Genomic DNA, 23155 nt, shown 5'->3' on the forward strand with positions numbered 1-23155 from the left:
ATTAAGCTCCTTTGGAATAGTAGCCCCGATTCGCCATCGCGGCTTGCCCCCCTTGATCTGGCAAGGTCCCTGGGTTTTGCTACAGTATGGCTACCTGTGCTTTATTAGGGTCAGGCTAGGGCCCAGGCCGGCGGCCCACCTACGCAGCTCGAAACACCTTAAGAGCTAGCGACTTTTTGTCTGCTGTCGATGAGCATCGTCCGTAGCCCTGCTCGGTTTCCTTCCTTGTGCTCTATTTGCAGGGGTCGTTAGTAGCAGAAGGATTCGGTTTGACCCCTCCAGATTATATTTCCGATTTTTGCTTTGGCGCCGGACTAGGGCGGGAGACCCAGATGGAATATACATGTGCGAGCTAGTACGGTAGCAGCTGTAGCAGCCTATCTACCTTTATGGGTTTGCCATCGTCCTTCTCCTCAAATCACTGCCTCTTCCAGAACTTGGAACTTGTTACTCTTCTCCCGTTACCAGCTGTCCCTGGACGTCGAGGCGGCACATCTGCCAAACTCATCATCGTCGACCCGGACTTCCCTTTAAGTAACACCACATTAAACCCGTATTGTAGCCCATACTTTACATTTGTACATGATCGTTGTCGCCTACCGGCAGGACTCTCCCTTCCTATTTAGGCAACCGTTCTCTTTTCGACCCTCTTGATGCCAACAGGAACTTGCAATCGAGCAGAGGATAGGAATATTAAATGCTGGATCGCAGCAGCCCTAGCGCTTCCGAGACTGTTTCCAGCCGGTCATTCATCCCGCGTAGTTTGGGAGCCCCCCGCCAGAGCGGTTTGTTGGGTTATTGAGCCATCAGAGGAGGCGGGACGGGTGAGAAAGACTAGAACTAGAACGATTTTTTCTAGTAGCACAACGCTGCTGCAACACCGCGAAAAGGCAGTTGGTCCCTAGGATTTCTCGAGGGCGAACAAGAAACGAGGGTTTTATTTGCGTACTAGACTCGGGCTCTGCGGTTTTTTGGTGCGAGGGTAGTTAGCTTTCAAAGTCGCCTCCCCCCTCGTTGAGAACCCACCATTCGCCGTATGTTCATCATCCCAGGTCTCAACCACGGTGGAATGGTGCTTGAATACCGTTCTAATACTTGGCCCTTTCCAAAAAGACGCCTTCAGCATAGTTCTCTGCATGTTCCTTGAGCGGTAAACTCTCCCCAGCAAGTCGCCTAACTGGGGAGAGCCCGACCCGAGGAGAACTCCGCCCGACCAAGCCGCAAATAGCTTGACCCCCGGAGTTCTGTATCGACGATGGCAGCATCGTCACATAATCCGTTCCCTCGTTCCCCAAATCCATCTACCAGGTCGTATGACTCTTCGTCAGTCTCGTCTGCAACTTCTCCTCGGCCGCAGGTCCAACTCTTAGGAAACTTGATGAGTTCCAACGCGAGAACGAATACCTCTCAGACGCCGCAGCCCATAGGCATTCCGCCCATGCCGCCGGCGACACAAACAGGATTTCAGCCGTATACGCCAGTTACGGCAACTTCCGTGATGGGCCGAGACTCGCTGCCCCCGACGGAGTCGGTAGCGAGTACTCCGGGGCTGTCAAGCGCTCAATTATCCGCGAACGTCTCGGCTCAAAAACGTGCGTACCGTCAGAGGAGGAAGGACCCTAGGTATGTGTTCGGTAGAAGGGGGGTTTCCGCGTGTGCATGTTTAGATTCCTCGACCGAGAAAGTTGCATAAACCCTCTCTTCGTTAACCCCCCTATCCCCCTTTCACCCGTAGAGAAGAAGCCCAATGCTGACATCTAGGTACGGGGTATGGAGGGAACGGGTATTGACTTTTTCCCTAGCTCTTCCAGCATGGGGAGGAGTTGATGTTCGCTTCTCCGAACTCTGTACGTGTGTAAAGTTGCGATGCCTGTCGGGAAAGAAAGGTCAAGTGTGATGCTACAGAAACGACAAGCTGCTCAGAATGCTCAAGCCGCAACGTCAAGTGTCAATTTACCAAGGAGACCAACCGGCGGATGTCTTCTATCAAACAAGTGCAGGATTTAGAGAAACAGATAGAGAGGGTACGGAGGGAAAACAGCAATCTGCGGCGGACTCTCTCTGAACGGGGCGAGCCGATGGACATCGAAGTGGAGGGAGCTGATCAGTCGCCACAGCCGCTTCTCCCGGAGTTGAACTCCGAACCCAGGAGACGGAAGCGAGCAGCGCCTTTACTGCAAGATCCCTCTCGAGCGAGGGTGGCTTTTCGAAATTTCTCAAAGGGCGTATTAAAACCTCCGGCGCCGTATCGACAGCCTCAAACCGTTATTGCTACGTTCGATCATCCTAGACCGCCATTGCCGCCTAAAGCAGCGGTGGATAAACTGCTTCACACATATTACGGAGCAGCACACATCATGATGCCAATACTGCATTGGCCAACATTACAGCACCAGGTGGAAGAGCTTTACCAAAATACTACTGACCTGCAGCGAGTTCCCGTCTCTTGGCATTCTATGTTCTTTGCGGTATTAGCGGTGGGAAGTCTTTTTAGCAACGACCCGTATCCCGATCGGACACTACGGGCCACCGAGTTTCTAGAGGCATCCAGGAGCTTGACGGATCCGTGGAATAACGATTTCGACCTGGACAACGTTCGAGCCTCTTTTCTTACCTCGGTCGCCTTAAACGAGTTGAATCTGAAGTCGGGAGCCTGGACATGGCTAGGAACTGCTGTGCGGAGCGCACAAGATCTCGATCTTCATCTAGAAGTGGTTGGTGTGCGTTCTAGAGTAGAGGCGGACATGAGAAGGAGGGTCTGGTGGGCGATATACATACTCGATCGAGCACTATCTATGGAGCTTGGGCATCCATTTATGATCGACGATGCCGACTGCGACGTAGCCCTGCCCGAGCCGTTCGACGACCATTTCCTGCACACCGAAGGCCCCGTGTGTCCCCCAAATGTCGCGCCCCTAACTCACTTTCTGCACGGTATCATCAACGTGGCGAGGTCCTACTCCGCTATGAGAAAAGCCTTCTCTAACCCCATAATCGAGCCGCCACGATTAGCAACCTTCGATAATCACTTTGTTTCCTGTCAAAAGATGTTTCCAGAAGCCTGCGAGGCAAATAACGGCTCTCTCATCGCTCCGCACATGCTAATGCCTCTTGCATATCTCCTTAGTTCTCGGCTACTTTTACATCGCCATAATCTTGCTCCGGGCTGCCCTCCCGAAGCTAGAAACGATGCTATTCAGCAGTGCAAAGCCACAGCGATAGAAACTGCGAATTTGATTGCACGTACTAACGCAACGCTTGCGGATACAGCCACAGCTCTTCTCGTAACCCATATATTTCGATCTACGCTCTTCCTACTCCTAACGGGTTGTTACGACCTAGCCTCTACGTGCCTGAGGGCTCTCAAGTCGATCGACGTGCGGCGAGATATCGTTATTCCGTGCGGACGCTTCTTATCGTTTTTCCTACAGATCCTAGGAGCCAAGCAGCGAGACTTGCTAACCGGACTCCCACGTTCTGCGACGCCAGGTTTCCCCCCGGCTCTGCCTGACCCCAGAGCCGTCCAAGAGGCTTTATCAAAGGACGAAGAGCTCTTGATTTACGTGAGTGCGGATATGCAGGCTAATATCGAGACGTCTTGGGTGTGGATCGGAGCCGAACGCGAAGCCCCTTTAACGACTCCCCCATCATCTACCGGAGGTGGCCTCGCACACCCAGATAACCGAACGGGTTTGAGCGCCGAAGAAAGAAAGGATTGGGGAGGATGGGATAATCTAATAGATCTTACTATGAGCCTGGCTTCCGGCGTGGCAAGCCCGGCTCCCGGTTATGCACCTCGAGCGCAGACGCTACCTCCGATTAAGGTAGAGCAGGGAGCGAACATACCAGGAGGCGGGACCACCGAAATTGGGGGGAGTAGCAGGAACAGCCCGACCGCCGGAGCAGCATCAGGGAGCCGGAGTACGGAAAGGATCAGCATCGCGAACATAATTTAAGAAACATCCAGGCCGTCATCAATAAGGGGAGATTGGGGTGCGCAAAAAAAAGGGGGTGATGGATGGCACCGGACGAGACTACGAACATGACGAATGGACGGACGAAATACCCCCGTTTATTCAATTTTTTTCCAGTTAAATTTCGCATGATGGCGCTCTTGGAGGCTTCCGTGACGCATTTTTACGACTGTATTATTTATACCATTCTTTGCATCGCCACGGTAATACCCAGTTTCCGATATGGTGCTCGTAGACATCATCTATCAGGGGTTATTTGCTTTTTTTCTCAGGCGGCTCCCATTTGCTTCTTTCGGCTCTATCCTCGAGTAGAAAAACTTTCCTAAATGTATTTGGCAACAAGCGGATGATACCAGGTTTTATCTACTGTCACTACTGAGATTCCTTTCTTCTCCCCCCTTTTTCGGAGCCACGTTTGGACAAACATGCAAGGCGGTCGGATTTCCGCGTATGGTTTGTCCCGAAGAGACGCCCACCATATCACCCGAATACCCAGCACACATCGATCGAACAAGAGGGGGTTTTGCTTGGGATGTGGGTGCGCTAAACGGCCTTGTTGACGAGATGTTGGCGACCTTGAAATAGACACCCTCTGTTCAATACATGAAGAGGACGTATTCCAGGGAATTCTGTAGTGAATTCTAAGCATTACGATAGACTTTATTGCTACTCGGACATGCACGATATATGTATATGGCAGACTCATGAATATAAACTCGCGCTCGCATTCAGTAAAACTACCTACATAATGCTTCTCCTTCGATGACCATAATCGTTCTCTGGTATCGCTTATGGTCAAATGCGTATGTGCTTACAAGGAGTGGAGGAAGATACGCCATCAAGTTGTAGTTACAATAGTCCGGTCCGACGAATCACGCACCTAGATAATATACCTTGTTCGATGTGCAGTCATTTGGTAGGTCCGGTCTATTTTAGCCTGATACAACCGAATAACCGATGCTATCAGACATGTGTTAGAGTTCAAGCCTCATCCAGCGTCTCCACGCGCGCGGCCCCGGAGTGACGATACTGGACAAGCGTTTCCGTACGACTAAAATCTTACAGTTTAGTCCAGACGAGGTGTCTTAGTCTTAGCTCCGTATGAGTGTCTTCGAAACAGCATTTCCGTTGCCCCCCTCCCCAGGATGCACACCAACCCCCTACAAATAATATCCAGGTGGTGCGGAAGCATGCCAAGTGTTATATCGCGGCTGGACCTCTGAACTGTCAGAGCCGAAATAGCAGCTGACCTTGGCCAATTCTATCTGTAATGGGATTCCGAGGGGCATGAACGTTATACATATACTGCAAGATTCATTATCAACTGCAAGGGTGTGATCCAATCTGCACGTTGGTAAGGACCTCCTGGGAACGACACAGTTGGGACGAAGGTAGAGGGGGGAGGCTAAATAAACTCCTTCTTAAAGAGTCTTTTATTGGTGAATGCGATATAGAAGGAGTTCTACACACCCTCATGCGGACGGGGGATCATGAAACAGCAAGGGTATTGGAGTGCGTTGTCTTGATAGCCCAACTTTATTGGAGTTCAGCTCAATATTCCCTAAATCACCTAGCGGAGCCGTCTTGGCCCTGTTGTAAACTTGACGGTATTGTCAAGATGCTTGATCAATAACCGCATTGGGTTACTTTTGACCACAATTAGCTATCGCGACGCAATTATTGACACCAAAAGTGGTATACCGTTATAGCCCTATACTTTCCTGTCTTAGTAAGTCGGGTATTGCACTTTCGGGTAATGCTCCCCCGAGCTTCGATAAATCCGGGAGCTATACACACCCATGCGGCTAGAACGTAGTATCTTTATGTCGGAAGGAATATATCGGCTGTAGATCATGTGAGTACGAGAAACTTATCATATCAGTTATTTTCTAGTTAAGGATATACCTACCTCCTAGGTAACCATACATGAGTTGTTTAAAAATAGCAGTCTCCTGTTCACCACATAGGCCAGCAATATTTAGTGAGTTAAACTTAAGGATTTCGAGTCAATTCATGTTTGTTGAGACCAATTGATGAATGAGTTCAGCTCTGGTCAACAAGGTATAAACTTTTGCCTTGTCATGATCAGTACTGCTTGCATATTAGACCCCTTAAATTCAAGATGACTACGATATATAGGTTAGGAACTTCGGTCTAAATAGGGGTCGTATTCATAAAGCAGTTTCCCTCCGTCTATATATCTTAAGGCGACGGGATAAACTGTGCCTAGGTACCCACTTAGCACTCGATGATGAGGATGATGAACATGTTAATGCACGGAGGACGCGTATAAAATAGGAGGTATGTACATTAGCGCGCACCTATTAGCGCATAGAACATCTGGAGTGCAGAGCCAGAGATTCGCGTGACAAAGTGTCTCCCCAAGGCATTAATCTACTGATAGATATTTGATTTCCAGGTAGAGACTTACATGCGGGCCTACGTATCATCCCCTGCGAACCACGTTGGAATATCAGGTGGCTGGAAGCTTACGCCCTGTATCTCGGGGTACTATCTACGGACCTCTATCTACTCCTAGTAATTTAACCTAATACAACAAGAATAACACTTATAATCTGCGTCTATTTCAACAAGTTATACCTGATTGCAAGATTCTACTTCGTGGTTGTTAAATATAATGGCCTAAACAAAAGATTTTGTAACCCCTATCATAGTCTGGAGACGTTGACACATTTTTTCACCAAGGTTCCTCAACCAACGGATGCTAATGTACATAAAAGGCTTGTAATGGGGACCATATCACAGCATTCTATATAACCTTGTATGCTATACTTGGGTGTTAGAAAGATAGCATGGCATAAGTGAGGGAAACCTCTACCTGGGTACTTGGGAGAGTATCCTAGGACTGGGTATTCTTAGCTAACCACCCTAAGGCTGATCTATATAAAAAGGGGATAGAAGTGAAATAATATTTCTAATATTTCGTACCTATACAGTTGTAAAGTGATGACATAATCTGAGACATTGTCCTTGGGAAAGGTATAGCCATTGGAAATGTATTCTAGAGTACTATGATCCGACTGTTAAACCGGCAAGTCCATGATAAATTTAACCCGAATCCGGGTTACCCCTTATTGAATAGGCTGAATCAGGTAGATGTAGGTCTCGTAGGATGGCTTCAAGTTAGTTATAAAGGAGATAAGTAAGTTGGAAGTTACCTAGTGGTATATTTACCAGATTTATTCACATATGAGATACAACACCCCTGAATTCAATAGAGATCAAACTTCATTTCAACGTTTTCATCAACAACGAGCCATCGTACCGGGCCATCAGGGGCTTTCGAATACGCGACAATCAGCGTCCTCCTTTCACCAGGCCTGACATCATAATCGATAAAATCGCGCGTGGCAGCAAAACTAGAACCCCGAGCGGCATGTTCCATGAGTCGTTGATTCAGCGATTCATCAAAGATGGGTCGCGATCCCCAGATGACGTTATGAAGGCGGACGACATCGTTGCAGGCGTTGTCATCATCCTCTCGGACGGTACATAGCCCCTTATTAGTGTACTCGAGTTGGCTACACCTCTTACCGGCTGCTTCGGCCTCCTTGCAGTACCTATTGGCGTTTTCAATGGCCACGTCACGTTGCTCGATCGCAGCCTTGAGTTCTTCTACACTTTGCTCGAGTTCATCTTCGAGATTGCCGATCCTTGTCTTTGCCCTATCGAGCTCTTCGCGCACCTTCTTCAGATCGTCTTCCACGTTGTGACGATCCTTCTCTGCAGTACGGAGTTGGTTTATGATAGCTTGCATGACTTGAATCCGTTTGTTGTATGACTGGATGAGATGTTCGGAAGGTGTTGTTGCGCGTACATCTTTCGATGGTTCCTCATCTAGAGACACGAGTGAGGAGACGTTCCAACCACCTACTTAGATAGGTACAGGAGAGCTAAGCAGTACGTACTGGGAGACTCTTCGCCAGGTTTCCAGTGCGGCATTGTGAAATTCGGCGGTGCTGTATCAGGAGTAGGCGAATTGACTCGGAAGAGCTGAACCTGTGGGCCTTGAACCGCGTCCTGGCTGGCTGATAATCGAGACTCCAGGGTTCTTAAGACGTTTGCGCGATCCAATTGTGTATAACCCCTGGTTTCCATAATCTGTCCAACTTGACCTTCAGATGCGATGGTCTTGAATCGCAGCTGAGTTTGGTTAGGTAGATTTTTTGGCTTGACAAGGGATTAGGAATGTTCGACCAGAAAATCGCACAATTATTCACTCACACGCCGTCTAGCTGCCCAAGGATTGCGTCACATGCATAGGACTTCGAATCAAGATTGGGAAGTTGCATGAACGTTGCCCTTCAAGGTCTACGCAGAGGGGCCAACCAGAAACTTCGCTACGTTGTGAGACCATATTATGTGAATTCCGGTCATTAATATAAAGTGGTATAACCTTGTTTGAGTTTGTGAATGGTCGATTTTGCTTACATGAGCTTTCACCCCAACCGTCGAGAGAAAGTGTAATTTTAAGCAAGTTATTCAGGGGACGTATGTCGCATTCTCTCCGACCGATCTAGGAGAGAACTTGAATATACCTGTGAATAATTAGGTAATGAGACTAGGACTAGCAATTAGCTCTAAATGTTTATATCTCTCACCTATTGCTACAGAAGGCGACGTGCCTAAGTGCGCAGCTATCCGATCGCGCATGGGAGCGGACCGTCTGGCCCATTCATTCATCAATATCGCGTTCACGTTCTACTAGCCAAGAAATAATAACAGCTAGAAAAGTCAAGGCGCAGGTAAAGCGTAGGATTACGACCGTTGAATTTTTGTTTAGGTCGCCGAATCGCGTTCAACGGAGGTAGCTGTCCTGGTGTTCCTGGTGAACAATTTCCTAGTCGGTCGCTCGGCCCCTAGAGCTGGTTGGATATGGTCGCCGACTACGCGTATATCCCCGCTCGATCTCTTACTCTGTTAAGGTGTTGTTGCTGATATTGGATGGCCATTGATAAGTAGCAATGAACAAGCATTAAAGTATGCATAACAGAACCTATACCTAGAGGGTCTGCTGATGAACCATCAAAGAAACGAAACTAATTTGTTGGTTGAATGGCGGACTACGCTGTTGATAGGTAGGTACGGGTTCGTATTCGTATTTCTAAACATCGATATTCAATTTTAACTGTACCAGATGGCGACGCTATATGATTATTTAGATATCTACATACCTACTACCTATATAGGTAAGTTAGGTGAATTGGGTAGAGAGCGCCCAGCTAACCCTCGAAAAAGGCGTTCAGGTACCTTTTCATCCCAGCTCATGTATTAGCTTAGAGTGGTACCCTACTTAGCTTGAGGATCGGATGCCTCAGAATCTAAATATGATATATGATGTGCGTAGATGCTTTAGATTACTTTGCTCAGTTCCATCGTCTATCAAGTACTGCTTAATCTTCATCGTGAGCTCCGGTCAAGGGCCCGGCGAGACCCTGCATGCGCCGTCCGAGCAGATCATCCGAACTATCTAGCTTCACCAAGCTCTTTGATTTCTGCCCAAATCCGGACCTTCCGTTAGACCTTCTCTTCTTAGTGTTCCCATTTGGTTTATCCGCATCGCCTTCTTCTCCTCGATCGGGGCTACCTGGTTTCGCTTGCGACCCGTTGCCAGTGGTTCTAGACCGGAGCTTCGTCATATTTATCTCAAGCGGCCGGTCTTCGTCACCGCTAGATTCTGTACGCACATGATGTGACCGTGATGGATTCTCCCTTTCGCGCCTCGACCGCACCTCGTCCGTATCAAGTAGGTCTACCGCCCATCGCGCGCAACGGTCGATGAGCTTCCATGCAGGTGGGTACAAAGTTGGGAATTGGCTGAAACCATGACTGATCCCAGGTATCAGAACCACTTCGGCGACATCCTTTTCGTCAAAGTCCGTAATATCATCTAGGCCTTTCATCCCTTGGGACCTACGCTGCGAATGTGAGGCGTGCTTTGCACGACGTAATCGCCCAGCAAAAATGACCGTGTCGTCGACCAAAGGATCCCGTTCGCCAGTGAGGAAATAAGTTTTGGGGAACTTCTGTAGTAGGAAATCGGGAGCTAGGATAGGAGATAGCAGATAGTCCTGCGAGAAATCGGGTCGGTTGTGGGGTCCAATATACAAGATGATCATTGCGCGCATCATCTCGGGGGTTAAAACACGATCGTTGAAATAGGAGATCATAGACGCCATGGCCAAGCGTGTTCGCATAGGTTCAGGTCTATGCGACATCGACTTGGTATCTCGGCTCGACGCCGGTGCCGATGATTGGGATTTCGCCCAATTTTGGCGATTGGCGTGAGAGTATTCCGGTTGAGGGCTACGAAGCCCATTCTCGTCCGCACGAGTATCTGACTTGGAGATTTTGGACCCCGAAGCCAAGCCAGAGGGCTCGTCGTCTTCGTCGTCCGATTGATGAGGCGTGCCAACCAAGTCATTATACTGCATGCTCTTTCCTCGTAGGTAGTCCTTGTTGGTCACCCTCATCCGCCGATCTTTAATAAGAGACATCTGCTCGTCAGACATCCAATTGCCGATATTCATATCCAACCCGGGGTAGAGGAGTACGAGCCCGACTGGGACGGGTAGCTCTGCTTGAACCGATAGTTGACGACGACCGGCGGAGCTCTCAATTATCATGAGAGTCATCGCGGTCGCAAGATTTCCGCCGGCGCTATCACCGGTTACCACGACCTTTGGAACCTCCAACCCCGACATTCCTATACACCGCCCTTTGCTCCTAATGATAGTCGTATACACATCAAAACATTCATTCAAAGCATACGGGTACGGGAATTCTGGAGCCTTCTTGTAATCTAAACTGAGTACCGGAAGGCTTGTCTTTCCGGCCCAGGCAAATAGCTTATCGTCGTTGCATCGCGGATCCATCGCCACAAAACCTCCACCGGGAATGTCCAGGATCATCTTGTTAATGTGCTCCAGGTCCGAGATTGGTCCATCATAGTACAACCATCCGGAAACAGGTTCCTTGTAGTCGCTAGTGCTAGGTCGTGGAATACGAATTGCTCGCGCCGGCCATCGCGTGAAGCGGGGCCTCATCAGGTTCTGAAAAGTCCGCAGATATAGTGTAGTCCCTTTATTCCAACTGACCCGTAGATGATCGACCGTCAAGGCAGCCCTAACCTTCCTGACCTTCTCATCCGCGCGTTCGGCCGCGACCATATAGAATACGGAAAACACCAAGCTAGCAATATCCCTTATCCATTTTCTCCTTATTTTCATAGCCGTCCAAAACCCTGCGTCGAGCGCGGTGAGGATCCAGGTCGCGCGGAAATATTTGGCGTCGTACATATTCGCCATCGGCTCCGGACTGGCAAGTCCGACGAGAGTACTGAAATTTCGGGCAGCATATAAATACATCATAGTGAGCACAACGGTCTGCCATGTTGTCACTGCTTTCGAGGAGACTTTAGATAAATATCGAACAAGCGGCGGCCCATGCCGATGGCCTCTGGGTTATTATTAGTGACTACAAGACGCAAATTGAATTGACCAGGCTCTTACTTGAATAGATAGAAGGACCAGAATGTCAGCACGGCAAGCACCTGGAGCCTACGCGACTTCACAGAAGGCTTGCCGAGAACGTGATCTATCATATTGTACAGCAGCAGTGCAGATTGACCGTCGAGGAAGAAAAGAAAGTGTATAAAATCTTTACTTTAGAACATAATACTAGATATAGCCGTCCGGTTCATATTGTGATAGGCGTATACGAAAAGGGAAAGCAACAGAAGAGGAAGATCGGCTGACTTAGATGACCGAGTAGAGTTGCTCTCGAGAAGAGATGCAACATGTGAATTGCGGCATAGCTCCTTGTAAGAGTTTTTCTAGGCAAGTTAGCCAGGGAAGAACGAATTGGGTTTGAGGACAACGTGGGACGGAGGATTCGGATGACAAGACAGGGCGGGAGTAGACAATAGAAATGGGTTCGTGACATAAAGTCCTCGGACTAAAGATAACGGGCTGCTAGGTTAGAGGCTAGGTTAGAGGACTATTGACCGAGCTGACAGGATGAGATTGAATTTGGAAGCTCGTGAATGGCTGGCTGATGATGAAACCTGGAACCTATCGGCATCTTTGGTGACGTTTGCGTCGAGGGAGTAAGACAAAACCTGACATGTGAAAATCGCCTCGCCAGCTTGGGGGATGTCCAGGTCCACGGATGCTAACCTTAAATCGATCAGCAGGTGAACGAATTTCCCCATTGCCCCTCCCCCACACCCGATTCGGGGTCTAAGGATTCTCCAGCCTATCAGCGTTCGAGGATCGTGGAGAATGTCAGGGGCTTAACACCTGGGTACCTCAAGTACGCAAGGTAAGGAATGTAGATGGCCCCGCGTTGGAGGTTGGAGATTTGGAGAACTGCGTGCCATATTACCAGCACCCGAGTTTCCATTGGGTCTCGTGCATCTCATGGAGACCATGGACCGCATACTTGAGGCTGTAGCAAAGCTGAGCATCACCTACCTAGGATACCGGTACCTACCTAAGTAGCTACTAGGTAAGCAGAGGGTATCATGCGCTATGCCACTGTGTAACTGAAAATTGTGCCGATGATATGTAGTAAGCCGCCATGTGCCGTGGGCATTCATATCTGACCGATTGGCCTAAGCCGTTGAATTCCAGTCCTCACCAACCACATATATGTATCTCGATGCCCTAGGTAGGTAAATATATGGCGGTCGCCATCAAGTCGCGGGGCATTGCATGGGCGTATTGAGCGATTGAATCGGTTTAATTTCTCACGATTTGAAAAGGTCGTGATCATTTTCGAGACGTCTTAATTACCTGCTTGTAGTTTGAATGATTTAAGTTAGATTAGCCAGTCAGGCCAATGTTAAAAAAATTAATCAAAAAAAAAGGCTGCAGACCATTCACCGTGCGGATAAGAAAGTAAACTCTAAGTATTAATAGATGAAATAGTTAAATCTTGCTATATTAACTTCAAATGTTGACAGAAAGAATGAGTTTCTCGTTACTACAGGGCGCAGCGAGATCGGAATCAAGATTTAGGCTAGTCGTTATCGATAGAGAAAAAAGTGGCATTTCAGGTGGGATTTTAGGGATTTCTAGGTGGGCAGGTGGGATTCATGGATGGTTTCACCAACTTTTATTTTCTAAAGTGATTTCCTTTCGGCAATTATAAAGTTGACAAAAACTAGAAGTCGTTGCTCTCCTTTTTCCTCTCCGTTTCTCCTTTCTTCTCTTCCCGTCGGCGATTTGCGACTTGCGAGCGACTTTCCATTTCACAATGGCTTCCCGATTTGCAGTTCGAAGACTCCCTTCTGCCAGAATACGATGTCTATCATCTCAAGCGACAGCGACCTCCAACTTGTCGCAAACCGTCCAACAATCCATATCCCGCGAAGCCAATCTTCCAAACCCCGATCCCTCGGAAGACTCTGCGAGCGCCAATTTGGTTAAGGAACATTCCAAGTTCATGTTAGCGACCTATGCTAGACCACCGCCGGTATTCGTAAAGGGTGAAGGTTCATATTTGTGGGATCTAGAGAACCGCAAGTATCTAGATTTCACGGCTGGCATTGCCGTCAATGGACTTGGCCATAGCCATCCCGGTCTGGCCAAGGTCCTCTCCGATCAAGTAGAGAAATACTTCCTCTCTTTTCCGTCCGTATACTAATCAGCTCCTCTAAGGCCCAAACTCTATGGCATGCATCCAACCTATATTACAATCCATGGACCGGCGCGCTTTCCCAACTGCTAGTCGAGAAGACTTTAGAATCAGGTGCCATGCACGACGCGGCAACCGTCTTTGTCTGCAATTCCGGCTCCGAAGCAAACGAGGCTGCTATCAAGTTCTCCCGAAAGGTTGGCAAGGTCTTAGATCCTACCGGCGCGAAGCACGAGTTCGTCTCCTTCCAAGGTTCATTCCATGGAAGAACCATGGGAAGTCTTTCCGCAACGCCCAATCCTAAATACCAAGAACCCTTCGCGCCGATGCTCCCGGGCTTTAAGTATGGGAAATATAACGACGTCGGAGCTATCAATGATCTCGTGACGGATAAGACCTGTGGTGTGATAATTGAGCCTATTCAAGGAGAAGGAGGAGTAAACGTCGCCAGCGATGAATTCCTCGCCGCGCTTGCGAAAAGATGTCGCGAAGTCGGCGCCGTCCTCATCTATGATGAGATTCAGTGCGGTCTATCGAGGACCGGTACTCTCTGGGCTCATAGTCACCTACCCAAGGAAGCACATCCAGACATCATTACTACCGCAAAGGCTCTCGGCAATGGTTTCCCTATCGGTGCCACGGTAGTTAACAACCATGTTAGTGAAAAAATCAAGATTGGTGACCACGGCACGACCTTTGGTGGTAATCCGATGGCATGCCGTCTTGCCCACTACGTGGTTTCTCAGCTATCAGACCCAAAGTTGCAGAGCGATGTCATCTCCAAGTCCAAAATCTTCAAGCAAGGGTTTGAACGCTTGCGAGAGCGATACCCCGACCTAATTACCGAAGTTCGCGGTAAAGGTTTAATTTTAGGCCTACAGTTGACCCAAGACCCCTCGCCGATACTGAAAGCTGCTAGGGAGAGAGGACTATTGGTGATCACATGTGGAACCAATACACTCAGATTTGTCCCGCCTCTCACTGTCAGCGAAGAAGAAATCCAGAGCGGACTTAATATCCTAGAGAAGGCTATTGAGGCAACTCGATGAATATTATTTTTCTATCAGCAAGGCGTTTAGGGTTACTCTAAAAAGGGGGTTCTGTCTTACAATTAGATTTCTACATAGCCGTAGTTCTAGATATTTATTTAGTAAAAAATCTTGATATATACTATTACAACTTCTTACTACATATAACGAGAAAAATGAGAATAGTACCACTTGCTTTCGAGTAACTTGGGGCTCCATACTCGTTACAGTATATCAACTCGTTACTACTGATGACCGTTATACTCGCATCAGATCGAATGTGACACCCAAGCACCTAATAAACAACATTGCGGTCGTTTCATTATCCTGACAAATAAGTAGCTTTGAGTACAATATAATAGTCTGATCTAGAAGCTCCCTAGGCACTTTGATCAAGTTATCCGATTAACTGGTTGGCTAGCTAAATAATATGTACCTACCTAACAGGTAAGGAATTGGATCGCAGAATAAAAGCATAAACTCACTCTAGGGAGATAACTATAGCACTAGGCCATAGAATCATGGCTTAGTAAAGGGGTCAAGATATTGACAGACGCTTATAGGTACCTAGGAAAGTCTGCGAATTAAGGCCAATTGGCAGATGTATAGGTATTCAACGGCACCTACGTAAGTCCTACCTAGCCTATCACAGCTACCTAATTGGTAAAATTCTTTGGGAAATATAACATACCTACCAACCTACCGCTAGGTGTCGCTTCTACTCAATTAGTTCCGGTTTGGGCAAATATGCCTAACGGTAACTAGTACCTATTTCCAGGAGTATCAAAGAAAACAAAAACACCAATAGCAGGAACCAAAGACTTATTTGGTTAACTCTGTGAGATTCAAGCCGGATGTCTTCATCTTGCCATATAAAAACTATCATAGACGACCCGTTAGTAGCACACGTGCTGCTGACTGGTCATAAGACAACACAGAGAAACGGTAATTAGGACTTCTCTGATATTGCGATCCACCCCAGACATGGATACCTATTTAGAACTCCTCGCGTATCAACGATGTTATTGCCGTATCGATTAAATCGTCGTCGTAGTTACACATTTATCCTCTGAAATTTATATAGTACGTAGTTATTTGTGTTGCATACTTCAGTGCAAAATTTCTATCTGATTGTACAGTTCAAATATTATCATCTGGTTTCAATGTAGGTAGGGATACGATACTCCATATATGTTACCTACCTAGGTAGGTATTTAATCTACGTTCTTAGGACTTACAGGCTGTTGTAATAAGAGTACCATGGCCAAAACATACAGCTACCAGGTAGGTAGGTACTCTTGCCTTATTTCGTTCCCTCATTGTAAGCTATCTCATTACTGAGCAAATGACTGATGTCAGGGGCTAGAGAGTAGAATACACCAAAAAGCCCATAGAAGCTCCGTTCTGGTCGACTGGGAACACTACTTATAGGCCAGAGCATTTTTGGTGCAATACATAAGGGACAAAGCAAGTAAAATAGTGTACCGTTCATGGTCTTCGCTTCTTTATATTCTCTTCACCTTCTAATTCCTCACTGCAGCTATCTGCCAGTTAAGGAGATAAAGGAGATAAACAGAGGTATGTGTGTCTTAGGAATAGGACTCCATGCTTTCGGGAGTTATGAACTTATGAAAATGGTATATTCCAGAAGATTTTAAACACTGACGATTGTCTTTTAAATCAGTCTTAGAGATAATTTCCTCAAGAATTGCAAATAAAATGCCTTTAACATTAAGCAGTCTCTCACAGTGAGCTGTCTAGGAGATCATCCGTGACGAAAAATGTAAGTTAGGAAAGTCAATTCATTCACAAAAGCGTATACCTTGATATATCTTATGCCAAATTGCGGGCTCTAGCAATAAATGTAGGTAGGTAGTCATTGTACTGAATTGATGAAGTCATTGCACTAGTTTAAGGGGTGACCCCTTTTCAATGTAAGGAAAGCTAAATACCCCTGGGTATTCAAGCTGGTATCATCACCTGTCCAAACCAATTAGGTATTGTATTATTAAAATATCAGTTTCATACATAGCAATGAGGATGTTCGATTAACATCCCTTCGCCTTGATTGATTTTACTTTACGGCTACTGACCACTACGAAGAGCAACATTAGACAATCGTTTCAAAGGAACAGCTAAAGATAAAATCTCAAACAATCACAAGCCCCGAGGGGCGACAATTCTTTCCGGATTGTTTCTTGAAAGTTGGGACGGCAATATTTTACGCCAAAAGATCGATGGCGTCCATAGATGACGCGGAAACCCGACAAGTCACTTCCTAACGGATAGCGAGCATCCCCGGCAAGCTAGAGCAAGCCAAAGCCGAGATGTCCCGCCTTGCAAATATTCAACTGCCGCGTTGTTCTAGCCTCTCCGTATAATACACGGAAAATAACTTAGGCGCAAGAACTTCCTGTAAGCCCCGAATCCTAACATACCGATATATCGCGACTCTCCCCGACAGGCCGTTGAGCCCAGACCGATCTGATAGAGGAGGATGCGACGGTGATAAGACCTGGAACTCCGGAAACTCACATTCACTTCCAGGCCTCCGTCATCCGTACCTGCATATATTGATTAATTACCACGGCAGCTTGACGTGCCACATCTTTGTCGACACGTAATAGCTGCGAGGGAGGGTCGCATTCACCGCCTCAATTAGAAAACGCCGTTTGCCATTTTGCGCCACGGCGTTCATTGGCTGCGCATACGGACCTTGAGGGGGACGGAAGACCCAGGGAAAGGAAAAAAAAGCCTCGTTGGGCAGTACCGCTCGACTGGGCGGGAGAGAGCAAACAGTAGGTAAGAATGATGCGTGCCACGTCCAGAAAACAGAAGATACTACATACCTAGAGCCGAGCCATTCTAGACCTCACAGGACGACAGTCATGACTCAATAATACGTTATTCGTTGACACATGTTGGCTTTCTGCGTCCTTGATCGGACCACCGTCACCTGACGACTCAACTGAAGGGAAGAAGCGCTTTCGACGGGCGTCAATACTAACGGCCTTGGCAGGAATTTTCTCATTAAGCCACTGAAGAATACCTATGTGCCTACTATGCGCTATGAAGATTTTGGTCACACCCCCGCGCGATCGAATTAGCGAATGGCGTCACCGGTCCGGGTCGCTAGATGTCGATCGACTAAATGCTGACATAGCCCCCAAGTGCGCTCGTAAATTCCATGTCCGGTGGCAGGTTACTGGATAAGTTGCGCCCTAAGAGTGAAAGGGCTTTTCGCCATAAGATGGCTGCATTGCTATTGCGGGTAGTTCATAGGAAGACAGGTAGCGATGCGCAGTATGAGAACATCGAGAAACCGCGCGCTTTCGAGTCTCCAGATTCATCGAATACTTACTACGTAAAAGCGCATGCGTAGGGCTTCCTCGATCTTAGGTACCCTAGGTCTGTACTTACTATTCCGCACCCAAACCAGCCAAACCCGAAGAAAACTTTTCTTCATCCTTCCCATTGTGGTAAGACTTCGCGCCGTCTCTCGTCAGCTTGTTGTGATTTGGCTTCGGTACCTGCAGCTATGTAGAACCATGTCTTTGGAGGGAGCGGGATGCGAAGGAACCACACGTCCCGCACCGGCCACAACCCATTAGTTCATGGTTAACCAATAGAAATAGAAGGAAGAAAGTAAAAATAAAAAATGCCGGTAAAAAGAAACATGACTGGTTACCATACTGCCATAATCCTGTCTATCTAAAGGATCCTAATCTTTAGATTTGCCGTACATGATTCCCTTAAACGTCGATTATACCGCGGTAGTAATATCATCCTCTACTGCTTTGGTGAGGATCTAGGTAATACAAAAGCACTATAGGAATCAGGAAGAGACAAAAGAAAAGCCGACAAGCCAATCAGAAGCCGATCGCATGAGGCGAATTGGATGCTGCCACACCACGCGAGCCTACGTCCAGAATTACCAACTATCTTCACTTGGTAACATCGCCCCTTGCATTAGGGCTGGCTAGTGTTGGATATGGGCCGAGAGAAAGTGAAAGAATTCTCGTCCTATTCTTCTCACTTCAGGCTAAAACGGGAAAGGTATGGACGTTCGAGGTCCTGTCAGAATTTTTATTGCCGAGAGCTGCTTTAGATCGACCTTAGCACGGGTTCTAGACGAGAAATCCCGGCCGAGCCTGGAACGGGGCGAGCAAACAGATTGCCATTGTCGACATCCCATAGGCAGTGACAAGAGTGAAGCTTAAGACACCTAGGTAGAAACAAACAAATACATCCATAGCACCAAGGTATGTAGCAAGGAGTGTAAGAAGGAGGGTCGGATTCTTTGCCCTCGCATGGACATGACATATAGGGGTCTCAGTTTTCCTCGTGTTGGAACGACGACTTCTACCAAGCCAGCATGGTATAGGTAGACTTCATCTTCTTCGTAGCCCCTTTAGAAACCACGTTAGTCGGGAAGTTCCTCCAATTACTCGAAAAGTGACTATTTGGACCTTCAACGCTGTCTAAGGGCTAGCCTGTGTACACGCTATTATTCTCAATCGGTATCCGTTAGAGAAGGACTGGATGAGTCAATCCCGAGGTCGCTGTAACTATTAGTGTCATCGTGACATACACGTGGCGCAACTTGTAGAGTGTGAACAACGTCTAAGCTAACATTCAATTCATCTAGGCTCGGTCACTCTGCTAGCGATATGAAGCGCCGAAGTAGTGAAGAAAAACTTTGGACATAGAATGGGTTTAGGTATCACATAACCACTGATAGAAATTGAAGAAATTCTGTTGGGTGGACCTCCAAGTATAACCGTACCTAAGCATCTAGTCAGACTCGGGAGGATTCCCGCTCCTCCATGAATTGATAAATGATAGAGAGTGTCGTGTATCGTGAAAAAAAGGTCCTTGCTGACCACCAAACTGCGCCTGACGTCTGACAGATCCGGAGAAGCGCACGTCTACCCGACTGGACGGTCAGCAATAGATGAGATGGCTGGAGATTAAGTTCAACTGTGTATTGTAAATAGGGGAAAATTTGCGCCGCTGACGTGCTCCGAGCCGGGGAGGGGGGAGAGCCGGGCACGCAAGCCAAGCAGCTAAGCTGGTTTTTCTGCCGCGACCCGGGGGACTTCGTGCCCCCTTCACGTCTTGTGCGACGAACGCCTTACAAAGAGAATACGACAGGAAGGGGGGGGCCCAATAGGAACTCGTATGGCGGTCGCATCTGCGCCGTAGGGCATACCCCGAGTTTTTCGTGAGGGCTACCTGGATGTGGTGTATCCCGACAAGCACGCTTGAGGGTGAGATAGCCATATGATGGGGTATAATGATCGACTTCATCCAATGCCGTTTTATCTCTCATGGCACCGAGAAAAGCCTCAGGGTTCGTCCGTTCTTCGCGATCGATCGTGTCTGGATATCCGAATGTACCGACGGACGACGGGGATAAGTGCGCAGCGCATGCAAAAGCCACGGGATATCATCCGGTTGCCGAGGCCGCGGTAGTAGGGATGCAGTACCTACATAGTATCTCTTATCCTCATAAAACTGCCCTTGGCAAATATGTGCACATGTTAATAATTGCGAGAACGACAATACATAGTACAGGTAGCTGAGGTAGGTATTGTGAGACGCCGCAACCTTGCATTCATGTAATGACGCTGTGGGATTAAAGACGTCATGTTGACCCGACACCAGTGCATCGGCTCGGGATTGGCATGGAGGAAGGGATCCCAACCCGTGGTTCAGAGCCTCCACGAACCCGTTCATGAAAGTCTGCAATGCCTACCTACAGTACATGCTACCATGTATCATGTAGCAGGTATGGAAATACACTTTGACTTGGGGTATTGATCATGGAATCAGCCCTTGGATTTATGTATCTCAAATCATATTACCAATACAATCATTTTGTCCGTAGATGTATTATTAATGTTGTACATTGGACCATATTAACGAGAAGTTGGAGCTTACCGAGTTACAGGGTACCTGTATTATATCCAAGGTAGGTGAATATGGTAGGGAAGAGAAAAGCTTCCATACATTAAGCTCAGGGGTTCGCCTGGACAACATGTGTTCGGATGCGGCAAAGCTGGAGGGGTATAAAAGAGCAACTTAAGGTGGATTGCTCAGCATCTCTAAATTTGGACCAGATACAGTAAACAATCGCGATTGACTTATAGTCATCTCATCAATGTCATCAGCGTGACGGCTCGTTGGTATAAACATGTAAGACATACATATACGTCAGTAGGTATCTTTTGCATCTGTACACACGTGTGCCGTAATATCTCACGCGGTAGTGTACAATGTGAGTGACACTATCGGCTTGGGGCCCTAGAGATAAGGTCAGCGCTGAGCAGGGTGAGCTTCCGCGGTCGGCTAATAAGTTGCTGCATAGAGTAATGAGGTAAGTGTAGCTAGGTAGCTTACTCTGTACCTGACCAGGGAGCTATGAGATCTACCAAATTCTAGCTCGGACCAAGCTGGTGGAAATATGATCGAGATTCTAACTGGTCAATCGTTTGGTAATTACAACCAACTCCACAAGAATCCTTGAAAACGACAAGGGAAAATTTTTTCTTCTTCGAAAGTTTTTCTTTTCACAAGGTGCTCAGATCGTGCCCCCGGACGGCGGATACCCTTTTTGACGGAGCTAACATTGCCTAAAGGCGGGTTTTCCAGTTGGGAATACTGTGTAAAGGAGGTCCTTCGGGGAAATGAGAACATTATGGTGTGCTAATCTCGATATTCGCTGGGTTCGTCAAATAGACATGTGGCATGGCCCTACATTTAACCAGGCTAATGCAAGGTACGAGCAATTAACAGGTTGCGTATCTTGCACGGCAGGCTGTACAATAGCATAGGCGATCGGTAGAAGCATAGTAATTCGAAAAAAGGTGGATTATTATGGTCTAGACTAAAGGATTGATGTGCGATTCTTGACCTAGGCATGTTGAGACCCAGTACCTATGGTTCCTTCTGATGACCAAGTAGTTCAATTCTGCTCTCCTGGGCTATGTACGGCCCTAGGGTTTATGGAGGGCGTTGTTCATTTATCTGAAGCAAATCGTGGCACCTTGGACAAACTTGTAGTCTTGGAGACTGCGGCTCTGAACCTCAGCGGATAGTAACTTAGTTAAGATAGGATATAATATGTGATACCTCTATAAGTCCGTTCCACCAATCATACTTGCTACTAAAATACCATTCCTATCAGGTTAAACATAGCGGGTCTATGCGACGTTTCTAAGTACATACTTGAACGTGTCTTGGCTAACGATTCAAGGTATTATGATTAAACAGTTTACACGCGAACTTCAATAGTCGCCCAAGAGACTTCTAGTTCACACTATGTCAGTGAGCCTAGATGTGGTAAGTGACTTATCGTGTTGTAGGAGATCTTATTGGTGGCACGCGCCTTAGAAAGTAAGCCTTGGCATTAGGATCCGCTGTGAGTAATACGACCAATGGATATGGGCAAAAAGTTTGCTATGCTTTAGTAGAATAAACGACAAGCAAAATCTACGGCAATGTCGCAAATAGATGCAGTGATAAGATGCTCTACCTTGACTTGCCAATGACAAGAGGAACCCTTCTTTGGGTGACGACGAAGCGGGAGGGTATCGACAGGTAACGGGACGGGACGTTGAAGGATATGTGCTTGAGGAGCAGCGCATAGCCGTTGGAGGTAAAGCTGCAAAGCTACTGAGCTTTGACTATCTGACCGAGGCAGGGCGCATACCCTTATGCAAGGAGCCAGTCAGAGAAAACTTCTACGACATCTGAGAACCCTTCTTACGCTGGGATGGTCTGATGTCAAAGCCTACGTTCGGAATTAAGGGTGGACTCAACTGTTGACAATACAGTTGATACATCAGCATTGTCAAGAGTTAAGTAGGTGAGTGTGTTTGCGTTGTACAACTGAGAAAGAGGTTGATGTAAGCCAACGACATTTTGATGTCAGTCAATCAACTTACCTACTTCAGAGGTTACGTAACCGGACGTAATGAGATGCTATATCCATGCTGAAATGTACCTACTGCATGTGTGGTCAATCGTCGGTTAAAAGGCGGAATGGAGAAAAAGTCGATTCTGCTCTCGCATGCACGTTGTCACGGAATCACCACTAACCGGTTGGGCGGCTTCAGAATTTACCCAACCAGCTCTGTCATTTTCAACGCGATGATACTGAATGTATGTACCTACATGAAAGGAAAGGGAGCTCGGACGTATGTATTTACCTAGATATGTACTTAAACTTGTTCTTATCACATCGCGTCTCGTTCGTTTACGAAAACAACGCGACAGTTTACTCCAATCAAGCGCGTCCTTGCTCGGCAATTGAGGATCTTGGTAATAGTTCCGTCACCGGGCAATCGATGTTACCTGGAATTACTAACGAAACTGGCCCTTGGACGAAACAACAGCTACTAGGTAGCGGTGTTGTAAATGGCATGGTACTTTTTTCACCGATTCTGTTACTCGCTGTAACTGTCGGAGTGCAGACCGCTGAGACTGGAC

At 47.4% G+C, this 23155-nt stretch overlaps 4 protein-coding genes across 4 annotated transcripts; 2 read left to right on the forward strand and 2 right to left on the reverse strand.

The window, feature by feature from the left end:
- Positions 1-1080: 1080 nt before the first annotated feature.
- On the forward strand, positions 1081-4126 carry F4807DRAFT_126988 (fungal-specific transcription factor domain-containing protein). Its single transcript, XM_047992936.1, has 2 exons — positions 1081-1623; positions 1862-4126. The coding sequence occupies exons 1-2, from the start codon at positions 1256-1258 to the stop codon at positions 3954-3956; spliced, it is 2463 nt and encodes an 820-aa protein (XP_047858925.1). The 5' UTR covers positions 1081-1255; the 3' UTR covers positions 3957-4126.
- A 2885-nt stretch (positions 4127-7011) lies between these two features.
- On the reverse strand, positions 7012-8662 carry F4807DRAFT_127114 (uncharacterized protein). The gene is made up of 5 exons (XM_047992937.1): positions 8597-8662; positions 8427-8533; positions 7904-8138; positions 7170-7832; positions 7012-7099 (listed from the first exon to the last, which is right to left on the reverse strand). Exons 3-4 carry the CDS (start codon positions 8091-8093, stop codon positions 7207-7209), a joined length of 816 nt encoding a protein of 271 aa, XP_047858926.1. The 5' UTR covers positions 8094-8138; positions 8427-8533; positions 8597-8662; the 3' UTR covers positions 7012-7099; positions 7170-7206.
- Positions 8663-9062: 400 nt separating this feature from the next.
- On the reverse strand, positions 9063-11936 carry F4807DRAFT_127158 (alpha/beta-hydrolase). The gene is made up of 2 exons (XM_047992938.1): positions 11507-11936; positions 9063-11453 (listed from the first exon to the last, which is right to left on the reverse strand). The coding sequence occupies exons 1-2, from the start codon at positions 11596-11598 to the stop codon at positions 9389-9391; spliced, it is 2157 nt and encodes a 718-aa protein (XP_047858927.1). The 5' UTR covers positions 11599-11936; the 3' UTR covers positions 9063-9388.
- Positions 11937-12988: 1052 nt separating this feature from the next.
- Positions 12989-14831, forward strand: F4807DRAFT_407965 (putative acetylornithine aminotransferase precursor). The gene is made up of 2 exons (XM_047996404.1): positions 12989-13604; positions 13658-14831. The coding sequence occupies exons 1-2, from the start codon at positions 13254-13256 to the stop codon at positions 14681-14683; spliced, it is 1377 nt and encodes a 458-aa protein (XP_047858928.1). The 5' UTR covers positions 12989-13253; the 3' UTR covers positions 14684-14831.
- The last annotated feature ends 8324 nt before the right edge of the window (positions 14832-23155 follow it).

This window comes from Annulohypoxylon truncatum, assembly GCF_022578515.1.
Source record: "Annulohypoxylon truncatum strain CBS 140777 unplaced genomic scaffold F4807scaffold_2, whole genome shotgun sequence".
In the NCBI taxonomy this organism is placed as follows: Eukaryota; Fungi; Ascomycota; class Sordariomycetes; order Xylariales; family Hypoxylaceae; genus Annulohypoxylon; species Annulohypoxylon truncatum.